General features: G+C 34.8%; 1 protein-coding gene and 1 long non-coding RNA gene across 9 annotated transcripts in view; both read right to left on the reverse strand.

Annotated features, from left to right (window-relative positions):
* PAN3 (poly(A) specific ribonuclease subunit PAN3) overlaps window positions 1–24191 on the reverse strand; it is a 162245-nt gene that overhangs the window by 65070 nt on the left and 72984 nt on the right. For all 8 annotated transcript variants that reach the window (XR_004966055.1, XR_004966056.1, XM_036299361.1 and 5 more), the window contains one exon: window positions 17545–17692. Coding sequence is in view for 6 of the 8 variants with exons in the window: in XM_036299361.1 (XP_036155254.1) it covers window positions 17545–17692 (148 nt within the window). In the remaining 2 variants the exon portion in view is untranslated. The remainder of the gene's footprint in view (window positions 1–17544; window positions 17693–24191) is intronic.
* LOC118650873 lies at window positions 9077–11853 on the reverse strand. The gene is made up of 3 exons (XR_004966057.1): window positions 11436–11853; window positions 10976–11022; window positions 9077–10442 (listed from the first exon to the last, which is right to left on the reverse strand). It is a non-coding gene; the product is annotated as an uncharacterized LOC118650873 (long non-coding RNA).

Raw genomic sequence — 24191 nt, forward strand, 5'->3', positions numbered from 1 at the left:
ATTTTTCTGAGCCTGGCCGGGTAGCACATTTGGTTAAAGTGTTGTCCTGTTATATCAAAGTTGTGGTTCAATTCCCAGTCAGGGCACATCCAAGAATCAACCAATAAATGCATAAATAAGTGGAACAACTCTCTCTCTCTCCCCTTCTCTCTCTCTAAAACCAATCAATAAATTTTTTTAAAAAAAGACTTGAAATCATGATTTCTCAAAAAAGGTTTTCCTTTTCATTTCCAAGTTGTAATATGGAACATGTTTGATTCTCAACCAAGAATCTCAATGCCTTAGAGGTCAGATTTATGGAAGACAAAACTAGTAATGACTACATATTGTCTTGAAAAATGCAATCATTTGATAAAGGCATCGGGCACTTAGGTAAATTACTGGGAAGTTTTGGTTCAGTTAGTTTTAAAGTAATTCCTCGCTTTCCCAGTCTTTCTCAGAGAAAGGAAAGTTCAGTCTTAATGAGCTAAAACAAAACAACCTATTGTATGTAACACCTGTAATATACTGTCCTTGGGAGAATTCACAAAATAATCACAAATCATTTTCTGCATTTTGTGGTTCAGATGAGGAATATCAGTTGAGAAAAGCTGCAAATCCTCCGTTTCCTTAACCTGGGTACTAGTTAAGTTCCCTCTCATAGGCCTTCTGTGCCAATGGTTTTCAAATTGTATTAAGCAGAACACTACACTTCCAGAAATGCTTCAGGATCTGCAAATTCTTGATTTGAATTTCTTTTATCTATTTTTACAATCAATAATAAAATCACAAATGCAGGTCCAAACTAGTATGCATTCATTTTTTTAACATACTAGAGATTATCACCAATATACTTGTGTTGAGTTAGGATATTTTCATTAAGTCCTCAGAATAAAGCCTCTCCAGTCACGTGTGTGTGTGTGTGTGTGTGTGTGTGTGTGTGTGTGTGTGTGTGTGTTTTATTAGGAAGGTAGTGACTCTGAAATAATCAACATTTAAATGCACATGTACTCAATAAAATTGAACAAACTGGTACACAACTTATTCATGTGAATCATGATTTTCATGTTCTATATAACTGAAAATACAGAAAAGGAGGCTGAGAAATATACGACTATTATCCTTTTCCCACCAATGGTAAGCTATTGCATTCAACAAAATACCACCAAGACTTGTTATTCTCACTGAATAACTTCATAAGTAAATTTAAACCTGACCCTGCAAATGCCAGTTTTATCTGCTTTATATAATTTTAAATCAGGGGATTACACATAGACTTTACAAGAGCTCTGCTGCTTTTTAAAAATGTTTGAAAACCAGTTTTAAGTTCTAAGTTTTGGTATTCCTGGTTCACAGGTCCTCCTAGGAACAGTAATGGTAATTAAGTCTTAAGTCTTCTATGCTTGCTGAGTTGTAAGTTTCTGTCATATAAGTGCTCTAAGCCATCTTTTCAGTCTTTTGTCCTTACTACTCTCTCCCCTCACACATTCTGACAACCCTCAAAACACAATGTGCCAAACTCTGCAGTGCTAATGGCAAATAAAATTGGAACAGATTTTGAGAGTTACCAGATATTTTAAATATATGAAAATGTTATCTATCTCAGTGTCATTTTTTCATTAATTTCTCTAAGTTCCTGCCCATTCTAACCTTTCTCACTTTCTTAGCAATTTTAATTTTTGAAGAAAATTCTACTCTTCTGGTATCTCAGAGATGGTGTCCACATCACACAAAAGACAGTCTTCAAAAATATTTCTTTGAAAAGATTAATGAAAAAGAAACTCCACATAACGAAAGCAGTGACTAAGTGCCTAAGGTAGAGAAACAGAACTATCCATCTAACTAATGATAGTAATTTAAATTGTCTTGAGGAATAATTGCGCACTGGTATCCCCTCTACCTAACAGCACCAACACAGTTTGTTTTAAGAAAAGAAAACAAAGTGCCAGTTGGCTTAAAAACAACAAAAATCGCCCTACTCTAACCCCTTCAAGGGAACTCCATGGACTTCCCCACAATCAGCATTGAAGGGTAATGCTTATTCCAGCAGGACCCTGCCCCAGCAGAAACCTGCCCCATAACTAACAGATTTTCTTCACATCTGTTCAGTCTTTACCTAACTCAGACTGAATTACTTTTTTGATTAATCACTTTATCAAAGTGATTGTCAGTTCACTGACTGAGAGAGAACATTTCTATATTATGCTATTAAACTCATTAAAACAAAGCGGGGAGAGGGGAACTTCATAGATTCTCAGCTGTCTGTGTTTAAAATATTTAAAGAAATCCTATCCATCCTTTAAAATCCATCTTAAATATTTCCTTTTCCATTATTCTTTCTTTCCTGGATACCCTCATTCAAATATGATAAAATCTCACTTTCCTTCAAATTTTCTGGCATTTTGATCTTTTTTTCCCCCTGTAGAAGGGGGTAGATGTAAAATTTTTAAAAATACAAAGGCCAATGTTCCAAATACAGAGTTTTTGATTTATTAAGTCTCAAATGAGGACAGGGGAAGCTGGAGTTTCAAATTGTCATAGGTGATTCTTATCTGCAATTACATTTGAAAGCTTACTGGAGCCACTGCAGAAATCGGGCACTGAGCTAGGTTCCAGGAATTCAAGAAATAAGATCTAGTCCTGATCTCAAAGTTCACACACAACCATTAAGGCCCACTAATGTGCTTAAACTGTTTCAATTTTAATATTTACTCTAAGTCTCCATGTGTGATCACATAATAATAGATGAAATGATAAAAATGCCTGCAGAAGCATTCACTTTAGTGGAAGAAATAAATATGTATAAAACATCCAGATAAAATTTTTAAAAACATGATACTCAAAATACTACAGAAGCACAGAGATGGGAGATATTAATTCTCAAAAAGAATATGTGTTTTACAAGAGAGTAGTTCCTCTATGAGATAAAGTAAAAGGGACTAAACTTATTTAATCAGAAAAGAAAGCTGGTAGTCTTTTAATAGTACTCTTTAATTATTTTAATTCTAAAAATATGTACTGAGCATCTAGTGCAGCCGCGGGCAAACTATGGCCCGTGGGCCGGATCCGGCCTGTTTGAAATGAATAAAACTAAAAAAAAAAAAAAAAAAAAAAAAAAAAAAGACCATACCCTTTTATGTAATGATGTTTACTTTGAATTTATATTAGTTCAAACAAACACTCCATCCATGCTTTTGTTCTGGCCCTCCGGTCCAGTTTAAGAACCCATTGTGGCCCTCGAGTCAAAAAGTTTGCCCACCCCTGATCTAGACATAGTTCCTGCCACAAGGGAGGTTATATTCCAACTAGAGGCCTGGTGCACATATTCATGCACAATGAAAGGAAATTAATTAGAAGGTGGCTGGCAGGGCCAGGGACTGGGCGAGACAGGCCAGACACGCCCTGGAGCCAACCTCCCGCAGTCCCTCCCCAGCCATGTCTTCCCCCTGGTGGTCAGTGCAAGTCATAGCTACCGGCCAGTCAGCCAGTCAGCCTGTCACATAGCCTTTTATATATATAGATGGGAGTGAGAACGACCACTCATTCTAATTTAAACAAAACAACAAAAACATCCAGCAAACTGGAATAAATTCCCAAAGGAAATAAAAAGGATAACATGATAGAAACTAATGGGAGAAAATTTCCTTTACACTGGTCAAAGGCCTTTCTTTGTGACATTTCAGCTGACACCTAAGAAATGGGAAGGAACCAACCAAAGAAAGAACAGTATAGGCAAAAAATATGAGCCAGAAAGGAGCCTGACCTATTTGGGGAAGACCAGTATGGCTATACCAGAATACACAATGGATAGAGTGAATGGGTGAGAATGGAGAGGTATACGAGAAGCAGACTACCTAAGGGGCTTGGGTTTTTATCCCAATGACAATAGAAAGCCTGATCTGATTTATATTTAAGGTTACTTTTGCTTTTATACGGAAAATGAACTGCACTGCACGAGAAGACCAATTAGGCTGTTTAGACAATACACAAAAGAGGCGATGATGGCTTGGTCTAGGATGGAGGCTGTACATCCTAGATAAATAATAAGAAGGTTGAATTGACAGGATTATTCATAGTCTACCTCTGTGGAGAATAAAAAAAAGAGAGCGAAGATGAGTCTTGTTTCTTGTTCAAACATCTTTCAGAGGGTAATGATAGATTTACTCAACTTCATAAAGTTGAAGGCCCAGACAAGAAAAAGCCTTAACTCAGCAAATAGAATGATGAATTAGAAGAGTAATTATCAAATTCTAAAATGAACTGAGGTACCAAGGGGAAGTCTTGTAAGATAATTAGGAGATTTTCATATGTCTTAGCTAGCTTAAGAGGGAACTGAAGCTGGGAAAGAAATTCAGCAGTTTAGAATCCTTGCTACCTATAACTGTTTTAAAACATAGAAATTATACATCCACATACACATGGACAATAGCTCCATAATAATAAAATACTCCAAAAATTAAAAAAAATGTAAGGCTATGTCAGTATTTTCTTTTAATTACAAAAGAATTAAAAGTATCTGAGATAAGAAGTCCTGCTCTATCTCATTATAACAAGACTAGTGTTTCTCTACTTAGCCCCAAACCACTTAATGCTCTGGTTCTTAATCAGAAATGAAGATCAGAATTACCAGACTGTCTAAAATTAGGCATCTGCAGAACTGGAGGAAAAGGAAGGAAAGATCTAGGTAAGAAACTGGAATGGCAAGATTAGACTTGATCCTGGTCAGGAATAGCATATATCTTATTTTTTAAAATAGGTTTTTATTGATATTTTAGAGAGAGGAGAAGGGAAAGGGATAGAAACATCAATGAGAGAGAAACATCAACATCTATCAGGTGCCTCTTGCATGCCCCTACTAGTGATCAAGCCCACAACCCAGGCATGTGCCCTGATCAGGAATCGAACTGGCTACCTCCTGATGGTATGGATCAATGCTCAACCACTGAGTCACATTGGCCAGGTAAGCATATGCATATCTTGTAAAAGCACCCTAGGAAATGATGCACATCCTTGGTTAATCTTTAAAAGATTAACATTGAACCAGGCTAATCTTCACACAATTTTAATTAGTAGCTTCTTCTAGTATTAATGGTTAAAGCCATGAGATAAATCCATTATAATCAGAAATATTTCATGAATATAAGCAACTTTACTTGTCTTATTGTATATTAGTGTTAAAAGTCAAAATTGTTCAAGTGGCAAAATAAAAGGATTACTTTACACAATTATATTTAAAAGAGACCTTCCTTTTTTGAAGGGGATTAGAGAGTAGTCATGTTCCCCACTGATTTCAGTTTAAATATAGTATTACTTTATGATAAAAACAAGTCTAAACATGTGCTTAAAAGTTTCTCCAAGCAATTTCCCCATGGGTAATTAATGTTATTTTCTGTGATTATAAGTACATACAAAATTACCTCGAAGAGTTAAGTATGAGAAACAAAACCCCTCAATAAATGTAAACTTCTCAAATTTAAAAAAACTGGAGAAGGCCCTGGCCGGAGTTGCTCGCTGGTGAGAGCAATTGCCCACGCACCAAAGTGTCACGGTTCCATTCCCAGTCAAGGGCATGTACCTGGATTGCAGGTTTGATCCCTAACCCCGGTAAGGGCACGTGCAGGAGGCAACCAATTGATGTGTCTCTCTCACATAAATGTTCTTCTTTCTCTTTCTCTTTCTGTCTCTCCCTCTTCCTCACTCCCTTCCACTCTTTCTAAAAAAATCAATGGAAAAAATATCCTCAGGTGAGGATTAACATACATACATACATATATGTAAAAGATTAAAAAAACTGAAGATGCATTAATATTTATTTCACCAAGTCATTTTGTTTAATGCACCAAAACTAAAAACTTCTCTGGAAATAAATTAGTTTTCATTCGATAAAAATTTTAAATTAAAATATAATCTTTTTATACAAATAAAGATGAAAACCTTAGAGCTCGCCTGGCCAGTGGTCTCAATGGTTGAACACTGACCTATGAACCAGGTCACTGTTCAGACACATGGGCTTGATCCCCAGTAGGGGGCATGCAGGAAGCAGCAAACTGATGATTCTCTCCCATTGATGTTTCTATCCCTTTTTCCTTCCTTCCTCTCTCCGAATCAATAAAAACATTTAAAAAAACAAAAACAAAAAAACTCAGAGCTCTCTCATCAGGAAAATTAGGTAGATGAGAAAAACTAGAACCCTGATTTTTGCCTATGACATACTGAGATAGCCCTAAATCTTCCTTAAGAAAGAGATCAACCAAGAACATGTATGCCTATATGCATAACCCATGGACACAGACAATAGGGTGGTGAGGGTCTAGGATGGGGGTGGGGGCGGGCTAGAAGAGGTTAATGGGGGATATAATGGGACATATGTAATACTTTCAACAATAAAGATTTATAATTAAAAACTAAAAAAAAGAAATATATAAAATATTCACACACAAAATTAGTTCACAGCATTAAAAAAAGCACACGAACCACACAATATACTTTTCTTTCAAAAGAAAAAATGTCACGCCCTGACCAGTTTGGCTCAGTGGCTAGAGCGTCGGCCTGTGGACTGAAGAGTCCCAGGTTCAATTCCGGTCAAGGGCATGTACCTTGGTTGCGGGCACATCCCCAGTAGGGGGTGTGCAGGAGGCAGCTGATCGATGTTTCTCTCTCATCGATGTTTCTAACTCTCTATCCCTCTCCCTTCCTCTCTGTAAAAAATCAATAAAACATATATTAAAAAAAAAGTCACAACTGCAAAAATTTGTCATAATTTCCAAAATTTTAAGAAACAATGCAACTGAGCAAATCACAGAATCCCTGCTTCTCTATAGAAGAGCTTAAAATGCATAAATAATTTAAAAATTTTTTAAATGCTGTGTGAAGTAACTAGTAAGGTGGAAAAAGTGGAATATAAGTAATTAACATTCAAGATTATAAAGAACTGTATATCAAACAAGAAAAATCTATACTATTTATATTCATAATGTTTTAAGGTTAATTTTCATCACGAATAAAGTATTCTTTTTCATTATTTTAAGAAATATAAAGAACTAGCAATGTTTTTACTTTTAGAAAAATATAAAGAAAAGGTATGAAATGCTCAACTACTAAATTAACATCTCAATTGTAAAATTTATCTGATTAAAAGTACAAATATTTTCTCTCTTTATTACATTACACAATAAAAATGACAGGTTCCAATACGCTCCAAAAAGCTTTCTGTATTTACTTTGGTTTTATACATGTAAATAATCTTTACTAAAAGCCATGTGGATCTGGCCAGAATAAATGCAATTCAGTTTCCATTTCTGGTTTTCCCCTCAATATCTAGAGAATTTCAGCAACTGATGTATGTAATCATACTTCATTTCGGCTATCAGTGATAAAAGGTATTCGGACTACCTGGATATTAGAAATATTGTAAGCATTAATAAAACCATTAAAACCCAAAAACTTCCTCACAAAATTTACTGAATCTCATTGACCGAATTTAGGCAAATACTTTTTCATATTATGAATATAAAGTGAGCTTTATCAACCACATACTCTTTAGTAATATTTGATAGGGACCAGAGCCTGTACAACTATTCTGCCTTCCATGTCTACACACAGAACTTCAGCCTTACTCTATCAATAGCCTTCTTTCCATATGAGTTTTCATTAAATAATTCAACAAATATTATTAGAATATTGACCGTGTGTGAACTACAGTGCCTAAACCCCTAAAAATGTAAGCTGTCCACATTTTTTTAAAAACATCATGAAACTTTTAGGGTTTGAATTACAATTTTAAGAACTATACCCTCTGGCCTTTATAATAGGTAACTTTCTTTGATCACTATAATATTTGAAGAAACAGAATACTGACCTGCTTGCCACCAAACCTGGACAAATGATTTGAAATGAGATCTTCCCTAGCATCTGCAATGATGGCAATCTTATAAATCATAACACTTAGGTTATTTAAAATTAAAGGTCAAAACAAAATGGGAAGAGAAAAGATATAAGCTACCAAACTCTTTTGGACCAAAAGAACCATTTTTTCTCCTCAAGTGATAGTGAATGTTTGAGTAAATGGTATCCTTCATTCATAATGATAAATTATGTTGTGTTGTTTATAAACCAAAAACTTACTCCAAGACAAGTGTGGCTGATTATAAAAAATTATATTGAGCCCTAGCTGATCTGGCTCAGTGGATAGAGCATCAACCTGTGGACTGAAGGATCCCAGGATCAATTCTAGTCAAGGGCACATGCCCAGGTTGCAGGCTCGATCCCCTGTAGGGAGCGTGCAGGAGGCAGCCAATCCACAATTCTCTCTCATCACTGATGTTTCTATTTCTCTCTCCCTCTCCCTTCCTCTCTGAAATTAATAAAAATATATTTTAAAAAATTATATTCACACAAAATAAGATTAATATTAATCAACACTAAAGTTTTAACTTCGAATTTCTACATAAAAATTTCAAAGCATACATATTGAAATGTAATGTACAAATAAGATAACTGACTACCTTAGTTTAAACACCCAAGATACTTATGCTATTCATTTTTCAGGTTTTCTGAAAATTTTATTAGACATACTACAATAATTAATTTACACTATTTTTGTCCCATTAACATTACTAAAGTAAAAGAAATTCCTGTGCCCAGTTCTATTAAAACTGTATTTGTGCCGAAACCGGTTTGGCTCAGTGGATAGAGCGTCGGCCTGCGGACTGAAGGGTCCCAGGTTCGATTCTGGTCAAGGGCATGTACCTGGGTTGCGGTCACATCCCCAGTGGGAGATGTGCTGGAGGCAGCTGATCGATGTTTCTCTCTCATCGATGTTTCTGACTCTCTATCTCTCTCACTTTCTCTCTGTAAAAAATCAATAAAATATATTTTTAAAAAAACACAAAATTGTATTTGTACCCAGCATGGCTCAGTGGTTGAACGTCGATTTATGAATCAGAAGGTCACAGTTCAATTCCTGGTCAGGGCACATGCCCAGGTTTCGGCTTGATCCCCAGTAAGGGGTGTGCAGGCGGCAGACAATCAATGATTCTCTCTCATCATTGATATTTCTCTTTCTTTCTCTCTCTCTCTCTCTCTCTCTCTCTCTCTCTCTCTCTCTCTCTCTCTCTCTCTCCCCCTTCCTCTCTGAAATCAATAAAAATGTAGTTTTAAAAAAAAAGAAAAAGAAAAAGGAGGAGAGAAGATAGCAGAGAGCACCCAGTAGAGGAATGGATCTCAGAAAGGCATCCCAAGAAAAATAATCTAATCAGCATCACTTAACAGATTCAGAGAACAAGAGAAAGGCCTTACCTTCAAAGAGTTATAATCTACTATACTGGGGCAGGAGGACAATGCAAAGGGTAAAAAATTTAAGTAATTACAAATTGCTCTATGAACTCTCATACCTAAAGGGTATCAATTGTATTCTGGTTCAATACAATAACCAAGGTACGTAAAGTTGAGTACAGGTCATTAAAAATAACATATTTTGTCTGACGCAACAAAATTTTGGAAATCTTTCTTTGAAAAAATTGCTTAAAATGTAAAGTTTTGACAAAGTTATAACATGTCTGATATCCAAAAAAGTAAAGTATGCTGGAAAGCTTCATTTCTTATGATGCTGGATAAATCAATTATTGTAGTCGCAGATAACAAAAGATGCAAGTAAGGTAATGCCCAAAAATGTATATACATAATTCAACTGTTAAAATTTTGCATCCAGAAAAGCCTGGGAAATGTAGCTAAGCCCCTTAAAAAAAAAGGAAGTTTAGATTTTGGTAGACCATCATCACTGGAGGAGCTTGCAATTTCCAGACTTGTCCATAACAACTTCCCACTCATCTTCTTCCATGCTTTCCCCCTTCCAGAAGACTGGAGAGATACCTAGAAGCGACTTCACCTAGACCCCTAAGTGACTATGTGGAGGAGTGCATCCCAGACAACTGAACACTTGCCTGGACCGTTACAAAGCAAGAAATAAATTTGTCCTGTGAAGTCATTACATTTTGGATCTATTTGTTTCAACATCACAAACAGTGGGCAATAAGATTATAGTCCATACAAAATTATGGCTTAGACAGCAGTTTGATGACTATAATTAATACTACTATCTTATTCATTTTACTGTTTTCTAAAAAATACAAAGCCCCACAATGGGACATTCAGTTAGTAGTTTCAATTTATAGGAATATCAACCTAAAATCTGGAAAACCACATCTAAAATATGGAAAGATGTTTATGAAATAGTAAGAAAATATCTCACTTCAGACATATCAATATGCAAGAGATTAATGACTAAAAAAAAAAAAAATCCCAGAAGTAAACATTATCACCATATAAACATGCAGTCCTCATCTGAATATTCATGGTAGGTTTTACATGTTTGTGTGCACTAGGTCTTAAAAGGGATACATCTCTTAATTCCTCTCCTTTCACTCAGACCCTTCCCACATTCCCTACTCAGGGTAACTGCACATCTGAAAGGCAAAAGGAGTAAGAAAAACAGATGACTTTCATATATGAATATGACCAAACTGAGAAGAATCAAATTCAAGAAACAGAAAAGGCTGCCACCATTGAGTTTATTCCTACAGAATTAAAGGACCCTTCGTAGACATGTTACACACAGCACAGTACTTTTACTTACACAAACACTGAGTAGCTACAATGCACTAGATACCATTAGTATCAAATGGTTAAAGAAAAAAATGAACCCTGGAGCTCTTAAATTATTTGAATAAAAGGAAAGAAAAAGACTGACTTCTAACTCTCCACCTCCAGGAAAGAATCAGGAATGTGCTCTCTCTGCCTCTCAGTTAATCCAAAACCACTGTAACACTCTGAGTTACTGCAGACTCTAATCTTATACTATGGAAACAAAACTCCCCTCATTTCCATCTAGGATGCAAAGGCAGCCTTGATAGGATTTCCAATTTACAAAGGAAGTCCATATGCCTTTGAAATCCTTTTAAAGTCTAAAACAAAAATCAAACTCTTCTCTTTTTGTTACCTCTCATCACTGTCTTCTTTTCTGTCTCCTTTTAGTGTACCTCTCTCCTATAGATCAATGTATCACAAAACAAGAGAATTTTAGATTAGAAAGACTTAAAATCATCTCATATTATATTATAGAAATAAAGATGCTAAAACATGGTGATCAAAGGGTATCCCAAATGCCACAGCTACTTTAGTAGAAAAACTGGTACCATATTCTAAAGGCACTGGAGCCCAATGAAAGTGGCTCAAGAGCAGCAATAACATCGCTGCAGGTGTACACTATTGAACCTATAGTCAAAGAGAGCCCTAGCCACTCCTATCTAGCCCCTAACCCTTAACTAAGGGACAAGTTAGCCAATATATGAGATTTAAACAGGTAGTCCACAAGAGGATCTCTCAAACCTAGCAGAACACATTAACCAAGGATTTCTCAACCAGTAAACAGTACCTACTGGGAACTATTTAAGCCTTACCTGACAGGTCTCCAAGTCAGATGCAGCAGCCACATACCTCTCTGTACCATTAACGTCTTGCCTCAGTTTCTTGAAATTCCCAACTGGGAAAGAAATACAGCCAGCAAGTACTCCCAAGCCAGTTATGACTCTACATTTCAACTGTTAGTAACCTTCCTTGGGACATCAACATCTATATCCATATACATGCATACACAGAGCAGCCCCCATCTAGGATAAGCTCAACATTACAGGGTAGTGAAAAGGCCCTCTTCACAAAACCTCAAGGGTCCCAGATCTTAACTATAAATTTTTATTTTGTTTTTTAATGTAGAAAGCAATTCCCAATAAGAAAACCTGGAAAGGTTTGAGTGATTCTGCTGAATATACCTGAAAAACAAAGTAGTTACAAAAAATGGAAACATGCAATTTAAACATAATACTTACAAATATTTTAACTGGTTTTAAGAATGTTTTAGCACTTCAAAACACAGAGACTCTAGTTCTGATGCAGTTAAACTTTCAACAGGATTGTTTCTGTTCCTTATATGACTATTCATCTCTTGAACATTTGCATTTTCTAGAAGTTCATCAAAGATGCTTACTGAATCATTCAAAATCACTGTACTTAAGAGAAACCCACCAATTAAAACATTTTTTCCAAAACAGAAAAGAAACTAGTTTGTACAAGGTAAGAAATGAAAAGATCCCTTTTTCTTAAGGAATTTGTAATATACTCAAGAAATCCAGACTGATATTTCAAACAATTAGAACATTTTAATGTTAAACTAACTCTGCTGCTATTACGTGTCAAAATAATTCAGAGAAATCAGCTGAAACTGAAATATCAAAATACTATGATAGAACTACTTGACAGTCCCACAGAATTTGTAGACTTTTGAAAAATAAATATAATCCAGTAGACTTTTGAAAAATAATTAAATCTGTTTAGTTACATCCTATAAAACATGATAATGTTTAAGAATTACATAATTATTTTTACAATTCTTACTTTCAGTAATTATACCATTTAGTGAAACATAAAGCAATCTAAAATGATAGCTTAAGAAATTTTTATGCCCTTAGTGATTTTAATGTAGAGACTAAGATACACTTTAAATATGAACTTATCGATATTCACCATCGATAAGACTGTTAACATAGTGTCCTATTTTCCTAATGGTATGTACACTCCTTAGCTGGATATCAGAGTAGTGATACAGTGAGATAGAAAGGTCTGTAGTTTTAATTTTATCCACCTAGTGTTCCAGCCATTATGACTTATAACACTTCATGATTTTTTACCTATACAGTTTGTTAATTTTAGCAATTATTTTTTTAGTCTGTTCTCTCTCTTGTTTTTCAGTCATACAAACAGATCAATTACATGGACACACACATACAAACAACTAACCTAAAAAATAATAATAATTGAAAGGACTATCATGCAGAAATGATTTTTATTTATTCCATTCAATACAAAGAAAAAGAATTAGGACTAGTAGGTAAAAGACAAGAGAGAGTTTAATTCAAATACAGTGTAATTTTCTATTTTATTCAAACTATAAAAATGTACACTGGACTGCCATGTACATTCTATAAATAACAAAGCACAAGCTAGATTATAATCTTTCAAGAATGCCACCTCTAAATTGGCACAAGGCTGAACTATGTAAACCCCAAAGGTTCCACCTGGATCAATAACCAATATTAGATTACCACATAAGCCAACTACTATGCAATTGAATTGAATTAAGCCTCCATTGTATTAATCTATGATATGAAATGCTATAGAGCTAATGAATCATAAAACTTTATTTTTTAGCATTGAACTTTAGAGGTAAAAGAAATCTCCTAATCCAAACCTTTCAATAGTACAAATAAATAATTCTATTTTAAATAATGTATTATATACAGTTTAATACTTCAATATTTTTAAACAAGAATAATGAATATAAATTTTCCCTTTTTACTATACCTTGAACAAGCCAAAAAAATATATTAAGGAATATTAGCCAATTTTACCCATCAATCAGGTACCCTCAGGAATACATAAGAAATGACTCATTATTTCAAAATCTGGATCTAAAAGCATAATAAATGAATACAATTATTTAATAATTTTAAGTTTAGTATAAATAAATGCTTTTCCCCAAATCAATCATCTGAGATTTGCCATAATAATTTACAATAAAGTGTATCAATGGTCCAAATATCTGTACCATCCTTATCTTGAAAGAACAAAGTCACTTACAGCTCTTTCATTTATGAATCAATGATGGCATTTTCAAGTCCAAGAACTCCCCTCTGCCCCTCACAAGTGTCCACACACAATTAAGCAGAACAAGAGATGCTCAATTCCTGAGTCAAAATTGCACATTAAGCTGCCAGATGATATATCATATACCATCCAGAACTGTATGCTCCTATTACTACCTCTCTTAAGCACTTTCAAATAGACTGTGGCTAATTTTGAGGTAATTACAGCACATTAAGACTTAGTTTACTAAGTCTACTACCAAATCAAAACACTCTTAGGAAAAATTCTGATTAAGAAAAACTTTCAGCAAATGGTTCTCATGATAAAATTATTTTCATGGCACAAAAAAATTAAAGCATAAACTATTATTTCATATACTTAGTATAATCATTTTCATTCTTAAAAATCTATTCAAAAACTGTTTGCCTAAAGCAAAGGCTATTAGAAAAATATATCTTTAGATTTATGCATTACTCTAAAAGTACTCTTACTATAACATGCTCTGGAAATATACTAAAATAAATTTTGCTAAGTCTGTGTTAAACCAGTGCTTCTTAACTTTTGAACATCAGGATAATATAAGCTGTGACCAGAGAAAAGTACCCAAGTTAAATGCCATATCACATACTCACATAAAAACTACCTTAATAGAAGATATTTAAGATTTTGCTACTGTTCTTAGGTTAAATGTGCATAGAACAAGTAAACTATAAATCCTTGATTTCTTAAACTAAAATAGAATAAAATGGTTGTGTATACAATTCAATGGAAACACAACATGGACTCCATATTTTTAATACTTCTAAATACTTTTAAGTCTAATTAGCTATAAATAAATTAAAATAACTTTTACTTAAAGTTTCACTTGTTGCATTGAAACTTTTTTTAAAATATGAATCATTTTAAAAGTGACCAAAACAAGTTTTTCAAAAAGAGACTTGATTCGCTCAGGATCTACTATGTTCCCGGAATTGTGCTTTTGTTTCTTACAATTTGAGGAAATTCTGAATCTTAATATCTACTGAACTTTGTTCAAATATGTTTACATTGTGGTCAGGAGATATATTTAAGTATGCATTTTTTCATAGATAATAAAAATGACATTATTCTAGTTTACTTTGAATGTCAAAATATTTAAGCCTTAATTTATATATATTTTAGAAAAACAATAGTTTGATATATTTTCAAGGATAATAATCTGGACTAGAAGTTGAAAAAAAGAAAATGAAACTTTATAACAAAATTATCAATAGGTTATACCTATAGTAGACAAGAAGCACTAATGATAAATTAAATCATCACTAAGGTAAACTTTGACCTCTTTTATTCTACAACAATAAAGTAGAAATTTTATAACCTTTCCTAGGCCTTGGAAAAAATAGCATTTGTGGGTAAAAAGTAATGGAAGACATTGCAGGGGGGTGGGGGGGATAAAATGGTTTCCTGAAAGTCAGTCAGACTTAATTTTTAGTTTGCTCATCTCCAGAGAGTCTTAAAGTGTTAAGCCATTAACTAAAAGAATTACGAAGAAATAATAAGTGCAAAACAATTCATCATTCCAGTATTTTTGGAAAATGTTTTAGCTTAGTTGATTCTCATTTTAATGAAGAACAATTTTTAAATAACATGTATAAAAATTTTAGGAATGTATTTAATATGATACACTGACTGACTTCCAATGGTTCCAGACAGTAATTACTCTCATGAATAGGAAGTAAAGGACCATTTTAACATTAGAACTATGTAGAAAAATAAGTAGTTTCTCACCTAATTTAATTTTTAAATTAATTAATTTCATCCCAAATTTAGGTTACAATACCTCCGGGGGCCAATGAGACACCTACCTACACACAATACCTATTAAAACACTTAAATACCACAGCATTATAAATTTTTAAAACTAAACATTTTCAAGATCTAAAATTGTCTTTGACATTTTTAACTCCCCCAATATTTATAAAGCCTATTTTTTAATGGTAAGCTTGAACAAGTCTGATCAAAGATACGAACAAAATGTTAATTTCTGAAACAAGGGAAGATATATTGTTATGCCAAAATAAACTGGTACTTAATTACAAAAGCCAACTAACTGGCATATGGATACCATTACTGTGGGTGCTTTATATACACTGCTCAGAAATTTGGACAATCTCTAAGAAATTTTAGATGTATAGCTGACATGGAGATTATGCTCATGTACACAATGTGACCACACCTCAATGCGAGAAAAATCATAGTAGCATATTACTTACAAGTAAAACCTTTAGGCTATCAGGAATATTCAATTCTGACACTGCTTTCTAGAGAAGGGAAAGTGTTTACAAATTTAACTAAACCTGAGGGTAGAAGAAAAGGTAAGGGGACAAGTGAGGGAAAAGGGGCTGAAAAGAAGAGGGAGATGAGTGGAGAGAAAGAGTGGGAGAGAAAGGTAGGGGAAGGAGGCACTGATAAAAATCCTTGGCAGCACAAGGTTATTTAGCCTGAGTACATTTGATATTTTACATGCTAAACCAGATATTCTGTTCCATAAAGTTATCATTACCTTCCCTCATTCTTCCCCAAAAGGTCCTTGATTCCTTATCAGTATAAAAACCAATGATTTCTCTTAATAATTTGGTTAAGCCCTGGAGGCAGTACTAATTCCAGGCTGATCCAGCTAGATAGTCTGGCTTCATTAAGTGAGCATTTATTTCATTCTGTTTCTGTTTTTTGAAACATTCAAGACCAAGTGATGATTGTCCAGTACAGGTTCTAGAAACATAATCTGTGTGGGGAGCTCAAACATTTTACAGACACAAGATAACCTGCTCAGCACTTACGATAAATTCAATATAATTTTGCATACCTTACTTTTCTAAGATACACCGCAGTAGAGATGGGTGATGTTAATTATCTAAGAAATTTTTCTTATTTTTATTATAATAAATGCTTATGTCACGGACTAGAAGGCATACTTTGAATGAATTATTAAGATAAAACAGAGAACTTAAAAAAAAAAAAATAGAGTTCTCAAAGGGTCACTATGAACCATGCCTCAGAACCCCTAAGTGCATTTGTTCAAATTATTCTATCATTATAGGTAAACTTGAGAGAAAATGACTGAGAAATATTGTTTTGCCTACCTCAGTGACCCCTAATACATTCTTTCCTACTATTTATTCTACTATTGTTTATAATACTTTACCCAATTAAAAATTACTATTACAGCCTTGGCCAAGTGGCTCAGCTGGGTGGAACATTGTCCCATACATCAAAAGGTTCCCAGGTTCCATTTCCAGTCACGGCACATACCGAGGCTGCAGCACATATGGGAGGCAACTGATGGATGTTTCACTCACTTTCTTTCTCTCAAGTCAATATATTTTTTTAAAAAAGAACACCATATCTTCGAGTAAGGATTAAAAAGAATTACTGTTATAGACTTATAATCAAACATCTGAAAGGTAAGAAATACATCTAAACTTATATTTTGAATTATATAGAATAAGCTATTCTTTAGAAATTTAATACAAATGGATTGTGAAGCACACATACTCATCAGTATTTTATTTCTTATGCTCTTACAGAAGTTTTTGAGTGAAACAGCACTGACTTTTAAAAAAGGGAAATACTGAGGTTCAGATAGATATTTTTCCTAAATAACCATTTTCAAGTTTATTTCTGTGCTTTTAAACAAGTTTAAATATTCTTTTTTCATATTTAAATTTCACTTTTAATTTTTCAACTCTGTTACTAAAGTCTAGAACATAAAACTTATTTTGTGTTCAAATGTGAATCACTCAAGTATACAAGTTCAGTTCTGATAAACTAACAGCAAATGGTGCTTACAGATTTAGTATCTGGAACTCACTGGAAAGTTACCCAACTTACCTGGTGCTAATCCAGCAGCAGCAGGACTTCCCATGGATGGGTGAGAGAAAACTTGAGAGAAGGCAGACATATTTGACTGGGACACATTACTCAGCCTGGAGGTTGATCCTCCTTTAGGAATAAACTCGCTTGCAGTAGGATTTGGTGTCTATTTAAAAATCAAATATAGTAAGTTAACACACTTTTAAGCCCAAAAAAGACATTGTATCTACTAGGCATTATTCCACAGTGTTTTTATTTACTGAGTAGAATATTTTACTGAAAAGATTTACAATGTTTTTTAGTTTTCATATTTTGGGGTGGTATAAATAAATTCCAAGGGAGTTTTTTAATCAATTTTCTGAATTTTAATTTCACTTGCAGAGTTTAACCTCAGAAACATGCAAAATTTGCCTTTATTGTCAAATATGCATCATTACCAAACTATCCTAAGACATTTTAGAGAACTGGGAGGTTGAGACTACCTCAAAACTGAGCAACAAGTTTCAAATTTAATATCTTTAAGCCACTTCTACCCGTATAAAGGTCAAAACTGCCTTTATTCCAAAATTAATCACTTCCTTTACTGTAAGCATTTAAGACATTTTCTCAATAATATGGTACCATATATTTAAGTAACAGAGTAAAGACCAGAAAAACACTTATAAGCAAGGCATACATAGAAAAAAAATCAAAATAGAAGAAAAACGCAATAGAGGCCCCAATGCCTGCAAAGTAACTTACATTATATTAAAAATATTTTGCCAGGCCTAACTGGTTTGGCTCAGTGGATAGAGCGTCAACCTGCGGACTCAAGGGTCCCAGGTTCGATTCCAGTCAAGGGCATGTACCTTGGTTGCAGGCACATCCCCAGCAGGGAGTGTGCAGGAGGCAGCTGATCGATGTTTCTCTCTCATCGATGTTTCTAACTCTATCCCTCTCCCTTCCTCTCTGGAAAAAAAACAATAAAATATATTTAAAAAATATATATTTTGCCATACGATTACATTAAAAAATTTCTTCATCAATGCAGTAAGTCACATTTTATATATTCAAGTGGCATGGTACTTTTGGCTTTAAGAACTACTAAAACAGCTCTGGCTGGGTGGCTCAGTTGGTTAGAGCATTTTTGTCCTGTATACCAAAAGGTTGTGGGTTCAATTCCCGGTCAGGGCACATACCTAGGCTGTGGTTTCAATCCCCAGTCGAAGTCAGTACCAGAGGCAAACAATCGATGTTTCCCTCTCACACTGATATCTCTCTCTCTCTCTCTCTCTCTCTCTCTCTCTCTCTCTCTCTCTCTCTCTCTCAAAATCAATAAACACATATCCTCAGGTGAGGAACTACTAGAACATGAGACTGTATTTCGAATTCATAAATGGTCTATATTTTTGTCCATGTGAAACAAATGAATATCGTAAATATTTTTTTGAATATTTTATTTTAAATATTTTAATAAATATTTTATTTTATTAAATTTGGGGGGTTTTTTGTTAATGCTCACCCGAGGATATTTTTTCCATTGATTTTTTTTTAAGAAATAGCGAAAGGGAGGAAGGGAAGGGGTCAGAGAGAGAATGGAGAGAAACACAATGATGTGAGAGACACATTGACTGGTTGCCTCCTGCATACACCAACTGGGGTAGGGATGGAACCTGCAACCCAGGTACTCACCCTTGACCATGAACCCGAGACCCCTGGAGGAGGACTGATGCTCTCACCACTGAGCATACCAGCCAGTAAATTCTACATGCTTGAGTGTAATAAAGATTCAATGACCATTAACATGAGTGATATCATTTGAATTCAACTTCCAATAGGGTCAACCAAAGAAATAATTCAGTATGTTCATACTTTAGCCCATACTTTATGTATACATATAAACTAAGTCTAAATTTGAAAGATAAGTCAACAGGCTACCCTAATTTTAAACTCTAAAACAAATGATATTTTACCAGGTGCATGCCAGGGAAAATTAAACACAAAGTGATAAAATAGAGAGGAAATATTAATCCGAGATTAATTAAAATATACTAAATATATAAAATGAACCTCTTTTACTGCCCACATCTAAGACATGAAATTCTAGGAGGGGGGTCAGGGGAGAGGGCTATCAGGCCTGCTCCAAAATATATTTTCTAAAGAGAAATATGAATCCTCCTCTCCCCCGCCCCCCTCTCTCTCTCTCTCTCACACACACACACACACACACACACAAACACACATACACATAGTAAAATCTTCAAAATTCTAAAGTTTTCCAAAATCATAGCATGTTCTTTAAAAGTATGATCAATTCCTTAATTTCTGGAGTAGAAAATAAGCCAACACATTTTACTGATGTGTTAATCCCTAGTTATAAGGAAAAATGGCTACTAAAAGGATCACTTTGGAGCTAAATCTGTGTGTACTAATTAATCTTAAACCTATTTTAAAAGATGGAGTCAAGATAAAAGCAATCAGATACCTTAGTAAAAGAGTTCAAAATGTTTATGAAATATGGAAATTTCAGGACTACAAGATTACTAAGAAAAGCAAATTTAGACAAAGGAAATTATATATGCATACAAAACTTTTTAGTAGCATGTTCCTGAGAAATAGGTATTACCCAATTTCCACTTCACATATATCTTACATTTACTATGAATAACAGTATATCTGATTTTAAAGCTGAGTCTTTCTATATTAAATCTTTTTAAATTAATTTGAAAGTCTACTTTTAAGGAATCCTATAAACGAGAAATAGGTGATGAAAGTCTATTCTGCCTTTGCCAAACTAATCATCATAAAATGTCATTCTAACAAAGTATAAAAGACCTCAAAATTTATTAAAATATCCCATCAGCAGATGAGTGGATTAGAAAACTGTGGTACATCTACACAATAGAATACTACGTTGCTATAAAAAAGAAGGAATTCTTACCATTTGCAACAGCATGGATGGAACTGGAGAGCATTATGTTAAGCGAAATAAGCCAGTCAGAGAAAGATAAATATCATATGATCTCACTCATTTGTGGAATATAATGAACAACATAAACTGATGAACAAAAACAGAACCAGAGACAGAAGCCTCGAACAGATTGTCCAAACTATGAGGGAAGGTGGGGGTGAGGGGGTAAGAGATGAAACAAAGGACTATGTATGCATGCATATGAGCATAACCAATGGACACAAGACAGTGGGGGGGGGGGGGGGGATGGCATGTGCTCGGGGTTGGAAGCGGCCAGGGAGAGGTCAATGGGGGAAAAAGGAGACTCATGTAATACTTTAAACAATAAAGAATTTAAATTAAAAATTTATTAAAGTAAGTTATTAAAAATAATATAACTGAAAATTTACACACTAAACTGCAACTTCTGGATACCCAACAACTACAGATGCAAAAAACCTACCCAAAGGTAAATTTTAATTAAGAAGTAAAAAAAAAGAGCCTAAAATCCTCCCTCTTTTGTTTAAGATGGCTAGGCATTTCCCTTTGGTGGTTTGAAAGGTTTCTTTTTATTCAACTCTTGAGCATTTGACTAAAGGGATTTAAAGAGCAGAAAAATAAATTATACAGAATTTAGATACAGCACACACAAAAAAACAAAATCTAGGAATAAGAGAGTAAAGCTACTATTACAGATAATACAAATTCCTACAGCCTGATTAGAGAACCAGAAATATTTAATATAATAATAAGTATAATAATGAACATTTTCATAATAAAATTAGTTATAATAACTATAATAAAAAATGTACTCTTAAAACTGCTTTAATATTAGTGTTTCAGAAAATAAATAAGGGTTTTATAAAGCACAACAGCATGGGCACATACCTTTAACATGTTAAAAAGAATACTTTGTTAACAGACAAGGCAAAACTGGTGAATAAAACCAATCACAATAAAATGAATTATCTATTTATCAGAAAATAAACAATTTATCTCAGCTAAAGGAGGTGAAGCTTGTATCTTGAAGACTCAAACTTACTTGGGTTATATAAATTATTTGCCTAACATCAACAACACTAAAGAGAATGAAATGAATTGGGAAAGAAATAGTGAAAAAGAAGATCAAAGTTTTATTATTCCTGCCTTATGATTTAGAATAATACCTTCATAACTACCTAGGTATATTCCTATAATAATAAATTTGCATTTTTAATACAAAGATAATTACGTTTTTCCGTGTATAAGATGCCCCCATGTATAAGATGCCCCCACTTTTCCAACTCAAAATTAAGAAATCAACATTTTAAACATTTTGCTGGTTTTCCTCTTAAGGCCTTCTTCTTTTTTGGCATCTTACGGAGTTGTTCTTCCTGTTTTCTCCACCGTCCGATCATACACTCAGTGGGAGGAGGTCCAAACTGTCTCTCTGCAGCTCTATTTCCATGCTCTTTTGCATAGCTGTTTACATTCAGTTTGAATTTTGCAGAGTAAAATTACTGGTATTTATCTTTTTATTTTTTGACATCTTTAAAGGCTCAGAACGCTTGGTGCCTGTTGCATCTGCGCACCCTCCACCTCCACCACCAATTACGGCATCAGCTGATTTCAGTAACAATAAGGCTTGTGATTGGAGGAAGCCTGTTTGACAAGGTATGGGTAGTTATGCACCCGCGCGGCTCCCTCCTTGGCTGAATTCCATGTATAAGATGCCCCTCGATTTTCAGTCTAACGATTTTAGAAAAAAATAGCATCTTATACACGGAAAAATACAGTATATTTCTGCTACAATGTCTACTTCTATTCTGATTTCTATTCATATTTTAAACCCTAATTTTTATTTATATCTTAAACAGCTATAAATGCACTTTAAAAAACCAATGCTTATTCAAGTTAAGTAGCAGACATTCATTTTGTGAGACTTTATCAATAAAAATAGAATTTGGGGTTCTCATATACTTAAATTTATACTGCATTTTCATGCCAAAAGCAACCAAGTGCTTTTTATATACAGTGGAGCCTTGACTTACGAGTTTAATTGTTCCGAGACCAAGCTCATTAAGGAGCTCGTTAATTCAAATTACTCTATCAACTCAATGCAAAAAATCGGCCGAGAGACAGCTGGTATCTCAAAAAACTCGTTAGTCGGGACACTTGTAAGTCAAGGCCCCACTGTAGTGAGTTCTCCAAACTGGCATCATCCCTCAACATTTGAATGGCACCTGTCCTCACTAGACAGAAATATACTAAATCAAGAGTCCTAACCCTCAGCTTCAAAAGTACAGTTACAATTTTATCATTACATTTTATATGAAATAACTAGTGGCCCAGTGCACGTAATTCATGTACATTAAAAGGGAATTAGAGGAAATATTTTAATATTGCTATTTGCCCTTTCTCTATAATAGAAGTGTCAGAGATGAAAGAAAATTAGATATATATGAAAATCTCCCTCCTGTCAGAGTCTGGGGTACACTGCAGGACCTAGAGTCAAGTCCCCGCCCACCACCCACATGCGCTTTGAAAACACAGGAGACCCAGACCCAGCCAGCCCCACCCTCATTGGGTGAGACCCAGACCCAGCCAGCCCCACCCCTGTCAAGGCCCTCCGGGCAGGGGGTGCAGTCTCAGGTCCCCCGTCAAGCCCTGCTGGGCGGGGGGCAAAGCCACAGGTCCCCTGGCCCAGCCCCGGGGTGGGGGGGGGCATGGCCTGAGGTCCCCCAGCCTGGTGCTGGGGCGGGGGACACGACCTGAGGTCCCCCATCAAGCCCTGCCAGGTGAGGGGCACAGCCTGAGATCCCAACTCAAGCCCTGCCAGGTGAGGGGTGCGGCCTGAGGTCTTCGTCAAGCCTTACAGGGCGGGGGGTACAGCCTGAGGTCCCTCGCCCCAGCCAGGCGCCATGCAGCCTCAGGCCCCTGCTGTTCGGTTGTGATGTTATGGCATCCTGGCTAATTTGCATATTCCTCTATTATACAGATAGATAATTAATATTTCAATCCACACATCCTATCCAACCAAAATGGTACCGTATTTGCCATCTACAAATGACCAATAAAGGCTTACTTACAAATGAAGATATTTTCTGATGTGGTTTCTAACTCAATTTTATGACTGCTTACTATCATTTGATTTGCTGCTTTTAAAGTAACAGTATTTAATGCTCTGCTGGATTCCACTACAAACAGAATACTTATTTAAGCCCACAAAAAACTATCCCATAAATTAAGAAACTAATGTAATTAGTGTGATAAAATAAAAAATGCGGGTATTAAATATTTTTTTAATTAGGCAGAAAGAACAGGAAGAGGTATATACTAAATGAAAACAGAACACAAAATATTATGTAGTATTTTATTACAAATACATCAAAAAGCTTAAGAAAAAGACTGTCTAAAGATAATGTGATGAATGATTGAGAAACCACTATATTCCTAAATATTGGTCATGTTTCTTTTTAATCACATAATAAATTAATAAACCATAAAATATCTTCCATGGTACAGCTCCTTATAATGAGCTCTACCTATCTTGCTTTACCTATTTTAATGATTCAGTTGTTATCAGTAATCTTTCCACTCTCTGAATGAAACATGACCTGGTGACTTATTCTTACAGCTTTATCTGTATATATAAAAGCCTAAGCAACTGGCCAACCGGCCAGCAGCTATGACGCGCACTGACCACCAGGGGGCAGTTGCTCAACGCAGGAGCTGCCAAGCTACGGTCACTTGGCAG

The sequence above is a fragment of the Myotis myotis genome, unplaced genomic scaffold (assembly GCF_014108235.1).
Source record: "Myotis myotis isolate mMyoMyo1 unplaced genomic scaffold, mMyoMyo1.p scaffold_m19_p_3, whole genome shotgun sequence".
NCBI classification, from domain to species: domain Eukaryota; kingdom Metazoa; phylum Chordata; class Mammalia; order Chiroptera; family Vespertilionidae; genus Myotis; species Myotis myotis.